The sequence below is a fragment of the Oncorhynchus nerka genome, linkage group LG24 (assembly GCF_034236695.1).
Source record: "Oncorhynchus nerka isolate Pitt River linkage group LG24, Oner_Uvic_2.0, whole genome shotgun sequence".
NCBI lineage: Eukaryota > Metazoa > Chordata > Actinopteri > Salmoniformes > Salmonidae > Oncorhynchus > Oncorhynchus nerka.
The window spans coordinates 48,258,828-48,272,445 of NC_088419.1; the positions used below are offsets into that span (position 1 = coordinate 48,258,828).

General features: G+C 43.6%; 1 protein-coding gene across 2 annotated transcripts in view; it reads right to left on the bottom strand.

The window, feature by feature from the left end:
* The window catches only part of LOC115108062 (ubiquitin carboxyl-terminal hydrolase 13-like), a 59,726-nt gene extending 47,112 nt beyond the window's left edge, over nucleotides 1-12,614 (bottom strand). Inside the window, exons 1-2 of one of the 2 annotated variants that reach the window (XM_029631987.2) lie at nucleotides 12,280-12,614; nucleotides 4,005-4,130 (exon numbers count right to left, since the gene is read on the bottom strand). In XM_029631987.2, the coding sequence (XP_029487847.2) occupies nucleotides 4,005-4,130; nucleotides 12,280-12,390 (237 nt within the window). In that variant the 5' untranslated portion in view covers nucleotides 12,391-12,614. The remainder of the gene's footprint in view (nucleotides 1-4,004; nucleotides 4,131-12,279) is intronic. The other variant, XM_029631986.2, reaches the window with a different exon arrangement.
* Nucleotides 12,615-13,618: the final 1,004 nt, after the last annotated feature.

Genomic DNA, 13,618 nt, shown 5'->3' on the forward strand with positions numbered 1-13,618 from the left:
AGCAAAATGCTTGTGCTTCTAGTTCCGACCGTGCAGTAATATCTAACAAGTAATCTAACAATTTCACAACAACTACCTTATACTGTAAGGTAAACCCTGTAAACCCTGCCCCTGTAAACAAGGGCACCCTCATAGACGTCATCCTGACCAACTGGCCCTCCAAATACACCTCCGCTGTCTTCAACCAGGATCTCAGCGATCATTGCCTCATTGCCTGTATCCGCCACGGAGCCGCAGTCAAACGACCACCCCTCATCACTGTCAAACGCTCCCTAAAACACTTCTGTGAGCAGGCCTTTCTAATCGACCTGGCCCGGGTATCCTGGAAGGACATTGACCTCATCCCGTCAGTTGAGGATGCCTGGTCATTCTTTAAAAGTATCTTCCTCACCATTTTAGATAAGCATGCTCCGTTCAAAAAATGCAGAACCAAGAACAGATACAGCCCTTGGTTCACTCCAGACCTGACTGCCCTCGACCAGCACAAAAACATCCTGTGGCGGACTGCAATAGCATCGAATAGCCCCGTGATATGCAACTGTTCAGGGAAGTCAGGAACCAATACACGCAGTCAGTCAGGAAAGCTAAGGCCAGCTTCTTCAGGCAGAAGTTTGCATCCTGTAGCTCCAACTCCAAAAAGTTCTGGGACACTGTGAAGTCCATGGAGAACAAGAGTACCTCCTCCCAGCTGCCCACTGCACTGAGGCTAGGTAACACGGTCTCCACCGATAAATCCACGATTATCGAAAGCTTCAATAAGCACTTCTCAACGGCTGGCCATGCCTTCCGCCTGGCTACTCCAACCTCGGCCAACAGCTCCGCCCCCCCGCAGCTCCTCGCCCAAGCCTCTCCAGGTTCTCCTTTACCCAAATCCAGATAGCAGATGTTCTGAAAGAGCTGCAAAACCTAGACCCGTACAAATCAGCTGGGCTTGACAATCTGGACCCTCTATTTCTGAAACTATCTGCCGCCATTGTCGCAACCCCTATTACCAGCCTGTTCAACCTCTCTTTCATATCGTCTGAGATCCCCAAGGATTGGAAAGCTGCTGCAGTCATCCCCCTCTTCAAAGGGGGAGACACCCTGGACCCAAACTGCTATAGACCTATATCCATCCTGCCCTGCCTATCTAAGGTCTTCGAAAGCCAAGTCAACAAACAGGTCACTGACCATCTCGAATCCCACCGTACCTTCTCCGCTGTGCAATCTGGTTTCCGAGCCGGTCACGGGTGCACCTCAGCCACGCTCAAGGTACTAAACGATATCATAACCGCCATCGATAAAAGACAGTACTGTGCAGCCGTCTTCATCGACCTCGCCAAGGCTTTCGACTCTGTCAATCACCATATTCTTATCGGCAGACTCAATAGCCTCGGTTTCTCGGATGACTGCCTTGCCTGGTTCACCAATTACTTTGCAGACAGAGTTCAGTGTGTCAAATCGGAGGGCATGCTGTCCGGTCCTCTGGCAGTCTCTATGGGGGTGCCACAGGGTTCAATTCTCAGGCCGACTCTTTTCTCTGTATATATCAATGATGTTGCTCTTGCTGCGGGCGATTCCCTGATCCACCTCTACGCAGACGACACCATTCTATATACTTTCGGCCCGTCATTGGACACTGTGCTATCTAACCTCCAAACGAGCTTCAATGCCATACAGCACTCCTTCCGTGGCCTCCAACTGCTCTTAAACGCGAGTAAAACCAAATGCATGCTTTTCAACCGATCGCTGCCTGCACCCGCATGCCCGACTAGCATCACCACCCTGGATGGTTCCGACCTTGAATATGTGGACATCTATAAGTACCTAGGTGTCTGGCTAGACTGCAAACTCTCCTTCCAGACTCACATCAAACATCTCCAATCGAAAATCAAATCAAGAGTCGGCTTTCTATTCCGCAACAAAGCCTCCTTCACTCACGCCGCCAAGCTTACCCTAGTAAAACTGACTATCCTACCGATCCTCGATTTCGGCGATGTCATCTACAAAATGGCTTCCAACACTCTACTCAGCAAACTGGATGCAGTCTATCATAGTGCCATCCGTTTTGTCACCAAAGCACCTTATACCACCCACCACTGCGACTTGTATGCTCTAGTCGGCTGGCCCTCGCTACATATTCGTCGCCAGACCCACTGGCTCAGGTCATCTACAAGTCCATGCTAGGTAAAGCTCCGCCTTATCTCAGTTCACTGGTCACGATGGCAACACCCATCCGTAGCACACGCTCCAGCAGGTGTATCTCACTGATCATCCCTAAAGCCAACACCTCATTTGGCCGCCTCTCGTTCCAGTACTCTGCTGCCTGTGACTGGAATGAACTGCAAAAATCGCTGAAGTTGGAGACTTTTATCTCCTCACCAACTTCAAACATCAGCTATCCGAGCAGCTAACCGATCGCTGCAGCTGTACATAGTCTATTGGTAAATAGCCCACCCATTTTCACCTACCTCATCCCCATACTGTTTTTATACTGTTTTTTTATTTTATTTATTTATTTACCTTTCTGCTCTTTTGCACACCAATATCTCTACCTGTACATGACCATCTGATCATTTATCACCTCAGTGTTAATCTGCAAAATTGTATTATTCGCCTACCTCATGCCTTTTGCACACATTGTATATAGACTGCCCATTTTTTTTTCTACTGTGTTATTGACTTGTTAATTGCTTACTCCATGTGTAACTCTGTGTTGTCTGTTCACACTGCTATGCTTTATCTTGGCCAGGTCGCAGTTGCAAATGAGAACTTGTTCTCAACTAGCCTACCTGGTTAAATAAAGGTGAAATAAAATAAAAAATAAATACACACACACAAGTGTAAAGGAATGAATAAGAATATGTACATATAAATATATAGACGAGCAATGGCCGTGCGGCATAGGCAAGATGCAGCAGATGGTATAGAGTACAGTATATACATATGAGATGAGTAAATGTAGGGTATGTAAACATTATATAAAGTGCCATTGTTTAAAGTGACATTTATTACATCCTATTTCTAATTATTAAAGTGGCTAGAGATTTGAGTCAGTATGTTGGCTGCAGCCACTCAATGTTAGTGATGGCCGTTCAACAGTCTGATGGCCTTGAGCGGGTTGCTAGCAATAAAATAAGCATTGCGTATTTTTATTTATTTTGAAGGTTGTATCAGGATGTGATGTAGATCAATATGTTTGTAGTATCACAACAATAACGAATCGTAGAGTGCTCTCTCACCCCAACTACGCATTTCTAACTTATTACTACCACATAGCATTTCTCAGGAGGCAGTTTAAATCGATGAGGATTATCAGAGTGACAGTCTCAACGAAAATCAATGGAGGGAAAGAACATGATCAAAAGGGTCAAAAATAAGGAAGAGGGATGGAATACACTTGCATGCAGAACTATGATAGGCTTACATACAATGATCCATCACTGACTAATCTGAAATCGCACCAGCAATGGTGAGGTTATAGTGTGCCTATCCGTGCAATTATTCACGTCAGAAGACGCGCACGAAGCAGACCACTGTATTGGTTGAACCTAACAGATCTGAAGATAAGGGACTTCCAAATGAATATGTACATAAGACCAAAAAAAGTATCCGTTTAAAACAAAATGTCAAGTTTATAATCTCCAGGGTCACCACGACGTCAACATATGTGAGGGTTTATATGTTTTGTCGTCAAAAAGTGGCACACCAGATGACGTCAGATTTTAACCAACGGTTAGTAAAGTACCAGATCATGTCAAAAGTGTCCTCATGTCAAAGGATGATGTCATTGAAAACATAGAAACGTGCCATTTTCACATGCGTTGATGTTAGGGCGGTGCTGGAGATGACGAAGTTGCCATTTCTGTAAATGTCTCTTTAAAATCCTCTAGAAAACTTACAAGCCAGCCTCTTATCAGTTCAATAGATATTTTCATTCAATGTTTTTTGTGCCGAAACTGAACACAAAACTGCATTGTAAGTGTAGACCAATATAGAATTAAGCACATGGTATGACTCCTTACCTCTTTGACATGGCGTTTGAGATGCATGTAAACGCTCTGTCCGGTTTTACGGTAATGTCTCTCCACATGTTCTCTGCCAAAGCCCAGGAATGTGTTCATACACACATACAAACCTCCCTCAGACTCCTGTGGACAAAAACAACATGTGGTGAATAACATGCAAAACACATGCAGTCTAGTGTTGTCAGCCAACAGACTGTTGGCTCAAAGTGGAGGAGAGATTGACTTCATCACTACTTGTTTTTGTAATAAGTGGTGTCTGTTTAAACTAATAGCACACAGCTCGGAGCCCCATGCATACCCCACATGACATGCCACCAAAAGGTCTCTTAACAATCCCCAAGTCAAGAACAGATTATGGGAGGAGCACAGTACTACATAGAGCCATGGCTACATGGAACTCTCTTCCACATCAGGTAACTGACGCAAGCAGTAGAATCAGATTTTAAAAACCATAAATATACACCTTATAGAACAGCAGGGACTGTGAAGAGACACACAGTAAGACACGTACTCTACACACGTACACATGGATTTTGTATTGTTGGAATGTGGTAGTTGTGTAGTGGCCTGAGTGTTATGAAATATAATGTCATTGTCACGTTCGTTGAATGGAGGAGACCAAGGCGCAGCGTGATGTGAATACATTCTTCTATTTATTAATGAAGAAACACTAAACAAACTATACAAAACAACAAAACGAACGTGACGCTATATATAAACAAGTGCAGACACAGGCAACTAACCATAGACAATAACCCACGAAATACCCAAGGAATATGGCTGCCTAAATATGGTTCCCAATCAGAGACAATGATAAACAGCTGCCTCTAATTGAGAACCAATATAGGCAACCATAGATAGACATACATAACACCTAGACTAGTAAACACCCATAGACATACAAAACCCCTAGACAGGAAAAAACACATACATCACCCATGTCACACCCTGACCTAACCAACATAATAAAGAAAACAAAGAATACTACGGTCAGGGCGTGACAGTCATGTAATTTTAGAAATAGTATAGAAATGCCTTATTAATGTTGCTGGAGCCCAGGAAGAGTAGCTGCTGCCTTGGCAGGAACTAATTGGGAGCCATAATAAATACACACCCATTTGAGGTAGCACGTGTCAGAGCATCTGAAATGCTTTAGATGTACAGTGGGGTCCGACATTATTAACACCCTCGATAAAGATCAGAAAAAATGACTGTATAAAATAAATTATTCAAATACTGAGCTATTGTATATACAGTGTAAATACATTGTATTTTTATATTTTTTATAAAATTGCTAATAACCTATTTTGGCTTTGTCATTATGGCTTATTGTGTGTAGATGGATTAAATAAAACATTTAATTTAAAGTAACAAAAAGCTGGAAAAAGTCAAGGGGTCTGAATACTATCCGAATGCACTGTATGCTCAAATGTTTTATATTATTTTACACTTAATCAAATCAACCTTTTATTGGTCACATACACATGGTTAGCATATGTTATTGCGAGTGTAGCGAAATGCTTGTGCTTCTAGTTCCACAACAACTACCTAATACACACTAATCTAAAAGGGGTGAAATAAGAATATGTACATATAAATATATGGATGAGCAATGACTGAGCGGCAGAGGCGAGATGCAATAGATGTATAAAATTCAGTATATACATATGGGATGAGTAATATAACATGTAAATATTATTAAATTGGCATTAATAAAGTGACTAGTGATCCATTTGTTAGAGTGGCCAATGATTTCAAGACTGTATGTAGGCAGCAGCCTCACTGTGTTAGTGATGGCTGTTTAACAGTCTGATGGCCTTAAGATTGAAAAAATAGCTTCGGTCTCTCCGTCCCAGCTTTGATGCACCTGTACTGACCACGCCTTCTGGATGGTAGCGGGGTGAACAGGCAGTGGCTCGGGTATTTGTTGTCCTTGATGATATTTTTGGCCTTCCTGTGACATCGGTTGCTGTAGGTGTCCTGGAGGGCAGGCAGTTTGCCCCCGGTGATGCGCTGTGCAGACCGCACCACCCTCTGGACAGCCCTGCGGTTGTGGGCAGTGCAGTTGCCGTAACAGGCGGTGATACAGCACGAAAGGATGCTCTCAATTGCGCATCTGTAAAAGTTTGAGAGGGTTTTAGGTGACAAGCCAAATTTCTTCATCCTCCTGAGGTTGCGCTGAGTTGCGCATTCAACAAACTGTCTGTGTGGGTGGACAATTTCAGTTTGTCCGTGATGTGTACGCCGAGGAACTTAACTTTCCACCTTGTCCACTGCTGTCCCGTTGATGTGGATAGGGTGATGCTCCCTCTGCTGTTTCCTGAAGGCCACGATCATCTCCTTTGTTTTGTTGACGTCGAGTGAGAGGGAGTTTTCCTGACACCACACACCAAGTGCCCTCACCTCCTCCCCATAGGCTGTCTCGTCGTTGCTGATCAGGCCTACTACTGTTGTGTTGTCGGGCAAACTTGATGATCGAGTTGGAGGCGTGCATGGCCACGCAGTCATGGTGAATAGGGAGTACAGGAGGGGGCCCCAGTGTTGAGGATCATCAAAATGGAAATGTTCCTACCTTCACGACCTGGGGGTCGGCCCTTCAGGAAGTCCAGGACCCAATCGCACAGGGCGGGGTTGAGACCCAGGGCCTCAATGATGAGCTTGGAGTGTACTATGGTGTTGAATGCTGAGCTGTGGTTAATGAACAGCATTCTTACATTGGTATTCCTCTTGTCCAGATGGGATAGGGCAGTGTGATGGCAATTGCATCGTCTGTGGACCTATTGGGGCAGTATGCAAATTGCTATGGGTCTAGGGTAACAGGTAAGGTGGAGGTAATATGATCCTTGACTAGTCTCTCAAAGCACTTCATGACAGAAGTGAGTGCTGTGGGTGATTCAGTTCAGTTACCTTTAACTTATTGGGTATAAGAACAATGGTGGCCATCTTGAAGCATGTGAGGACAGCAGACTGGGATAGGGAGAGATTGAACATATCCGGAAACATCAGCCAGCTGGTCTGAACATGCTCTGAGAACACGGCTAGGGATGCAGCTTTGCGAGGGTTAACACGTTAAATGTCTTACTCATGTCGGCCACGGAGAAGGAGAGCCCACAGTCCTTGGTAGTGGGCCGTGTCGGTGACACGGTGTTGTTCTCAAAGCGAGTAAAGAAGGTGTTTAGTTTGTCTGGAAGCAAGATGTCGGTGTCCGTGACGAGGCTGATTTTGTTTTTGTAGTCCGTGATTGTCTGTGGACTCTGCCACATACATTTACATTTAAGTCATTTAGCAGACGCTCTTATCCAGAGCGACTTACAAATTACATACGTCTCGTGTCTGAGCCGCCGCTGAATTGCGACTCCACTTTGTCCCTATACTGACATTTCGCTTGTTTGATTGCCTTGCGAAGGGAATAACTACACTGTTTGTATTCAAACATATTCCCGGTCATCTTTCCATGGTTAAATGAGGCGGTTCGCACTTTCAGTTTTGTGCGAATGCCACCATCTATCCACGGTTTCTGGTTAAATGCTTAGAGAAATAGATTTGGTTTAACAATAAAATTGTTTTTTCAATTAGGTAGGGGTCAAAGTTATTGACAGCCCTTTTTTCAATACCTTTCAAAACCTCACCTTGCGAGGATAACGGCACTAAGCCAGATCCTTGATATCCTTAGTCTGTGCTTATGGGCTGCTCTCTTCAAATCATATCAAATTTATTTATATAGCCCTTCTTACATCAGCTGATATCTCAAAGTGCTGTACAGAAACCCAGCCTAAAACCCAAAACAGCAGGCAATGCAGGTGTAGAAGCACAGTGGCTAGGAAAAACTCCCTAGAAAGGCCAAAACCTAGGAAGAAACCTCTTCAATTTAAATCACAGGTTTTCAATGGATTTCAAGTCTGGAGACTGGCCAATGAACCATTTATATGTGGGTTTTGATGTGTGCTTGGGGTTTTTGCCTTGCTGGAAGATCCACTTGTGGTCAAGTTTCAGCCTCCTGGCAAAAACAACCAGGTTTTTGGATAAAATATCCTGGTACTGGGTAAAGTTTATGATGCCCTTGCCCCATAACATCAAAGATCCACCATATTTTACAGTAGGTATGGGGTTCTTGTCATTTCAATGCCAAACCCACTATTGGTGTTAGTGGCCAAAGAGCTCGATTGTCATGTCATCTGACCAAAGCACCGGTTCCAAGCCAAGTGCCAATGCCGTTTAGCAAACTCCAGGCGTTTACCTTTGTTGGATGAAATGAAAATAGACCTCTTTGGCCATGCACACCAGTGGTGGATTTGGTGTCAAAAGTTGAACACATGAGCAGAAAAGAAGGTACTGAAAACACAGGTGTCAATCATTTTGACCCTTACCTTTTTGAGATTTTTTTTTTAACTTGTTAAACAAAATCTTTCTCTGAGAAATTGTATTTGTATAACATTTCCCATTTTCTGTGTATATAATATAGCTCAGTAGTTTTTGCTTTTTAATTTTTGCTCACCTTTATAAAGGGTGTCAATCATTTAAGTGTCAATCATTTAAGACCCCACTGCCATAACAATGTCAATTCCAAATAGGTGGTTCAAAAATCTGAACATCAGATACCCAGGGGGCGGAGAACCAATAACATTGTGCCCCTGCCACTAGCATCTACCCTGCCTTGCATCACCCCAAACACACTAGAAAACAAAAATGGGTTCTTAAGGCGTGCTTACTTTGAGTCTCTAATGGTAACTCGCCAGATGGAATCAATTAATAAATTAGGTACAGGGCATACTCAGTACATGGACAATGCAATTCTTTCAGTTTGTACTGATATTTTCTTATATTGATGTTGTTTCATCAAGGTGTAAAAACATTTGGGGTCAATGCACAAAGGATGTCAAATGTTCAAGGATATTGGAATTCCAGGATATTGGAAATTGTCAGCAGGGTTGAGTCAATAAAATGTCAGGCAATTTACATATAGGCCTAAATCAAGTGTTTTTGCATTCAGGATGTTATTTTCTGAAATACGCCTAGGAACATGGTTTCATGTTTGAAACAGTGTAACTCCAGTGTGGCTTTGCAGACCGTGCAAATAGTTCAACTATTTAACTAGGCAAGTCAGTTAAGAACAAATTCTTATTTTCAATAATAGCCTAGGAACAGTTAACTGGTTAACTGCCTTGTTCAGGGACAGAATGACACATTTTTTCCTTGTCAGCTCGGGGATTCGTTCTTGCAACTTTTCGGTTACTTACCCAATGCTCTAACCACTAGGCTACCTGGCAGCCCTAACGAACTGCCTACCACCAGCAAAATTCCTTGCTCAACTGACATGCAACTTCAATGCAGAGGCCTACAAGAGCCTCATTTCCACACAACGACGGAGTCTTTTAAGGTTTAACAAAAATACATTCACACAAATAACCAGAATAACCAGAGTTATTCCGCTGCTCTATGATCGCTACATACCTCAGTCTGAGACTGTCACCGTTTAAGTTGTTTGTGGTGACGTCAAAATGTGGAGTGTTGTACAAAACAAAGTCATCGATTGGCTCATATCTCTAACCAATCAGAGTACACTACATGGCCAAAAGTATGTGGACACCCACTTGTCGCACATCTCAATCCAAAATCATGGGCATTAATATGGGGTTGGTCCCACCTTTGCTGCTATAATAGTCTACACTCTTCTGGGAAGGCTTTCCACTAGATGTTGGAACATTATTGTGGGGACTTGCTTCCATTCAGCCACAAGAACATTAGTGAGGTCAGGCACTGATGTTGGGTGATTAGGCCTGGCTCGCAGTCAGCATTCCAATTCATCCCCAAGGTGTTCAATGGGGTTGAGGTCAGGGCTCTGTGCAGGCCAGTCGTTGTTCTTCCACACCGATCTCGACAAACCATTTCTGTACGGACCCTGTTCTGTGCACAGGGGCATTGTCATGCTGGAACAGCAAATGAACCTTCCCCAAACTGTTGCCACAAAGTTGGAAGCACCGAATCATCTACAATGTCATTGTACGCTGCAGAATTAAGATTTCCCTTCACTGGAACTAAGAGGCCTAGCCCTAACCATGAAAAAGAGCCCCAGACTATTATTCCCCCAACACCAAACTTTACAGTTGGCACTATGCGTTGGGGCAAGTAGCGTTCTCCTGGTTTCCACCAAACCCAGATTCATCCGTCAGACTGCCAGATGGTGAAGCGTGATTCATCACTGCAGAGAAAACATTGCCACTGTTCCAGAGTCCAGTGGCTGCCGCTTGGCATTGCGCATGGTGATCTTAGGCTTGTGTGCGGCTGCTCGGCCAGGCAAACCCATTTCATGAAGCTCCCGACGAACAGTTCTTGTGCTGACGTTGTGTCCCTAGGCAGTTTGGAACTCGGTAGTGAGTGTTGCAACCGAGGACAGACCATTTTTACGCGCTTCAGCACTTGGTGGTCCCGTTCTGTGAGCCTGTGTGGCCTAGCACTTTGCGGCTGAGCTATTGTTGCACCTAGATGTTTCCACTTCACAATAGCAGCACTTACAGTTGACCGGGTCAGCTCTAGCAGGGCAGAAATTTAACGAACTGACTTGTTGGAAAGGTGGCATCCTATGATGTTGCCACGTTGTCAGCAACGGTTGTGGCTGAAATAGCCGAATCCACTCATTTGAAGGGGTATCCACATATTAATTTTCAAAATGCCGGTTCACCAACATGTTATTTGGCTTTGGGCCAAACCATCCGTTTCTGGGACTAATAATGGTTAGAATGTGTTGGCATTCTAGAAATTGTCAGGGAGATACTCAGATCCAGTCTTGTTACAGAGAAGAAACTAACTTCTGTGGGCGTGGCATAGTGTTTGGCAGGAGCAAGGAGTTTGGGTAGCAGGGCAACAAATAACCCTCCATACTAACCTATATCTGTACTTGGGAGTATAGACCCTCATAAAACTCTGCGACATACCTTAAAGTAGCTCGACACACAAGCTTCAAGCCTAGGGATAAAAATAACCAACCCAAGTCCCCAGTCTGACATGATGAACTCCAGACAGATGAGTCACTTTCAAAATGGCAATTCTCATTAATAAAATGTTTGGTAGCAAAAAACGTTGAATAATTAGTCCAAAAAGCCAAACACTTGGGAGCCACAAGCTTCAGCGTTAAAGCCTGTAATAACGTGTGTGTGTGTTTCAGTTAATCGGTCTTGTGAAGTAAGTACCCCAAGATGGCTCTATTAATCCTTTTACGTCCGACTAATGTATTAAGCCAGCAACACACTTGTGTCCCCCATGGGCCGACTCGTACGTAAAACATCCTCCATTCAAGGCCGTAAAGGAGTCAGTTGCCGTAACTCGATTGAATGGCTTGTCGGTGTAACAAAACTAAAAAAGTAAGATATGTGTACCATCTTAATAAAACTATTTTACACCACCATTTTACGATTTTCGGCCAGCTTCCAGATGTTGCACATCGCATTAGTGTTGTTTAGTGGTTAGAGCGTTGGGCCAGTAACCGAAAGGCTGCTGAATCGAATCCCCGAGCTCACACGGTAAAAATCTGTCATTCTGCCCCTGAGCAAGGCAGTTAATTGACTGTTCCACGGGGGCCTAAGACATGGATGTCGATTATGGCAGCCCCCCGCACCCTCTCTCATTCAGTTGAAATGCATTGTTGTACAAATGACTAGGTATCCCCCTTACCCTTACCCCTGGCTTAATGTGCACCACAACCTCATGAAGTAGCATTAGCAACCCTAGCAAGGTGGTAGAAAATTCTTTCCCCCGTTTTTTATGTATTTGATGCCATTCCACTTATACCGCTCCAGCAATGACCTACAAGCCCGTCCTCCCCAAATAAGGTGTCACCAACCTCCTGTGGAGCCGGTCCATGGGGGACCCAAATGTATTACAAGCTACACTGACTGCTCCACACCTAGAGGTAAGACATCAGGAAGAACTGCCCTCAATAGGTATTGGCGCTCCTCAATGAAGTGGCAGATGACAACCATTTCTAAGAACTCCTATTTTCTCAAACACAAAACCGTGAGCAATAACTCCCATATCAATATAACGCTATTCTATTGATTGTACGTGTGTGACTTTGAAATAGCGCCTTTTCAACAAAGGAAATCCCCTTCCACTGGATGTAAACATAATTATTTATTTTTCAAGTTCAAGAGAACGGTGGTCATAGAACTCCCAGGTCCAGACACAAAACAGCGCAACGTTTGCTAATTCACGTGTGTTAGCGCAGTTTTACAAGATCCTGGAACACACAAACACACCATAATATTGGGAGACTTACGGGCGAATCGTAGGAAAAGGCACATTCACTCTTGAAAACCCTGTCTCCTGTTCTGGGAACTCTGATGGTGGGCATATAAGGGACCAGCAGCTCTCCTAGATCTGCAGCCATCCTCCCATTCCTACTTCTCGCACTACAATGTTACGGGAGTCATTAGAGCAGGCTGTCAAGAGGAGAGATCCTATTTTTAAATCATTCGGTCTCGACATTCTTCCAGCGACTGGGGATATGACGCTGAAAACATAACGGGGGAACTCATTAAAAAAACACCAAAAAGGTCTTGACAGGTGCGAGGGCTACCAAATTGCGTGTGTAATAAAGAATGGTATCGCTCAATTTACCATGAAGCGCACTGAACGGTGTAACTCGAGCGGTCACACCCACCCAATTGATTAAACCACACACAAATGGCTACACCACCAATGTTTTCTCTGACTATTCTCCTTTCAAATGTTAATAGGCTACACATTCCACCTCTTGACTTTTGTGCCGCAGGCTACATGCCACAAATTCGGGCAATTAAAAGAGTTATTATTTTTGGCCACATACTTTAAGGGGGGCAAACAGTTTATTTGACCACACTGACACACTGACTTTTCAGAGTTGCTACTAAGTACATAAGCGCCGAAATAGAGTTGTTACATACATTTGAGAGCATGAATCTGTTGTTAATTTTTGTACCACAATTCTGCATCATATCAATATGTGTACACACACTTTTACCCTAGTCTGTTTCCTTTCATTTAATTTGACCAAAACTTCTGTAATCAGTCCAAGTATGCACCTCAATAGTCCCAAGTGGCTTCACTCATCTGCATTGATATGAAAATGGACAAGTAAAGCAAATATACTGAGTATCGATCATTAGGATGTTGCTTTCACTCAGACTGTTTCCATGACAGTAAAGAATGAAGGAGGGAGCAATGTCATCACAGCACTGCCATCTAGTGGACATTCATGGGTTATGACAAAGACACTACTCTTAGGTTTGACAATAGAATTAAAGGAATCACAGCAAAAGTAACAGCAACGGCTGCTACTTTTTTTCTTTTTTTTTTACTGCTGTCGGGAACGTTGTAATTACATCATAACATTGCTGCCAAATGGGAGAAATAGAAAGTCGTGCACCACTGCAAGAGAATAGGTCGTTCAGTACGTGCCATTGTAAAACATTTAGCCAAATGAACGTGCCCCTGATAAACAACACTGTAATTGTGAAGCCTATTAGGATATCTAAAGATGGAAAACAGCATTTCAATGTATAGACAGATACTTTATTTTAGTAATGAAGAAAATAATATACAAACAGTGATCCTGATCGCCAGTGGTGTAAAGTACT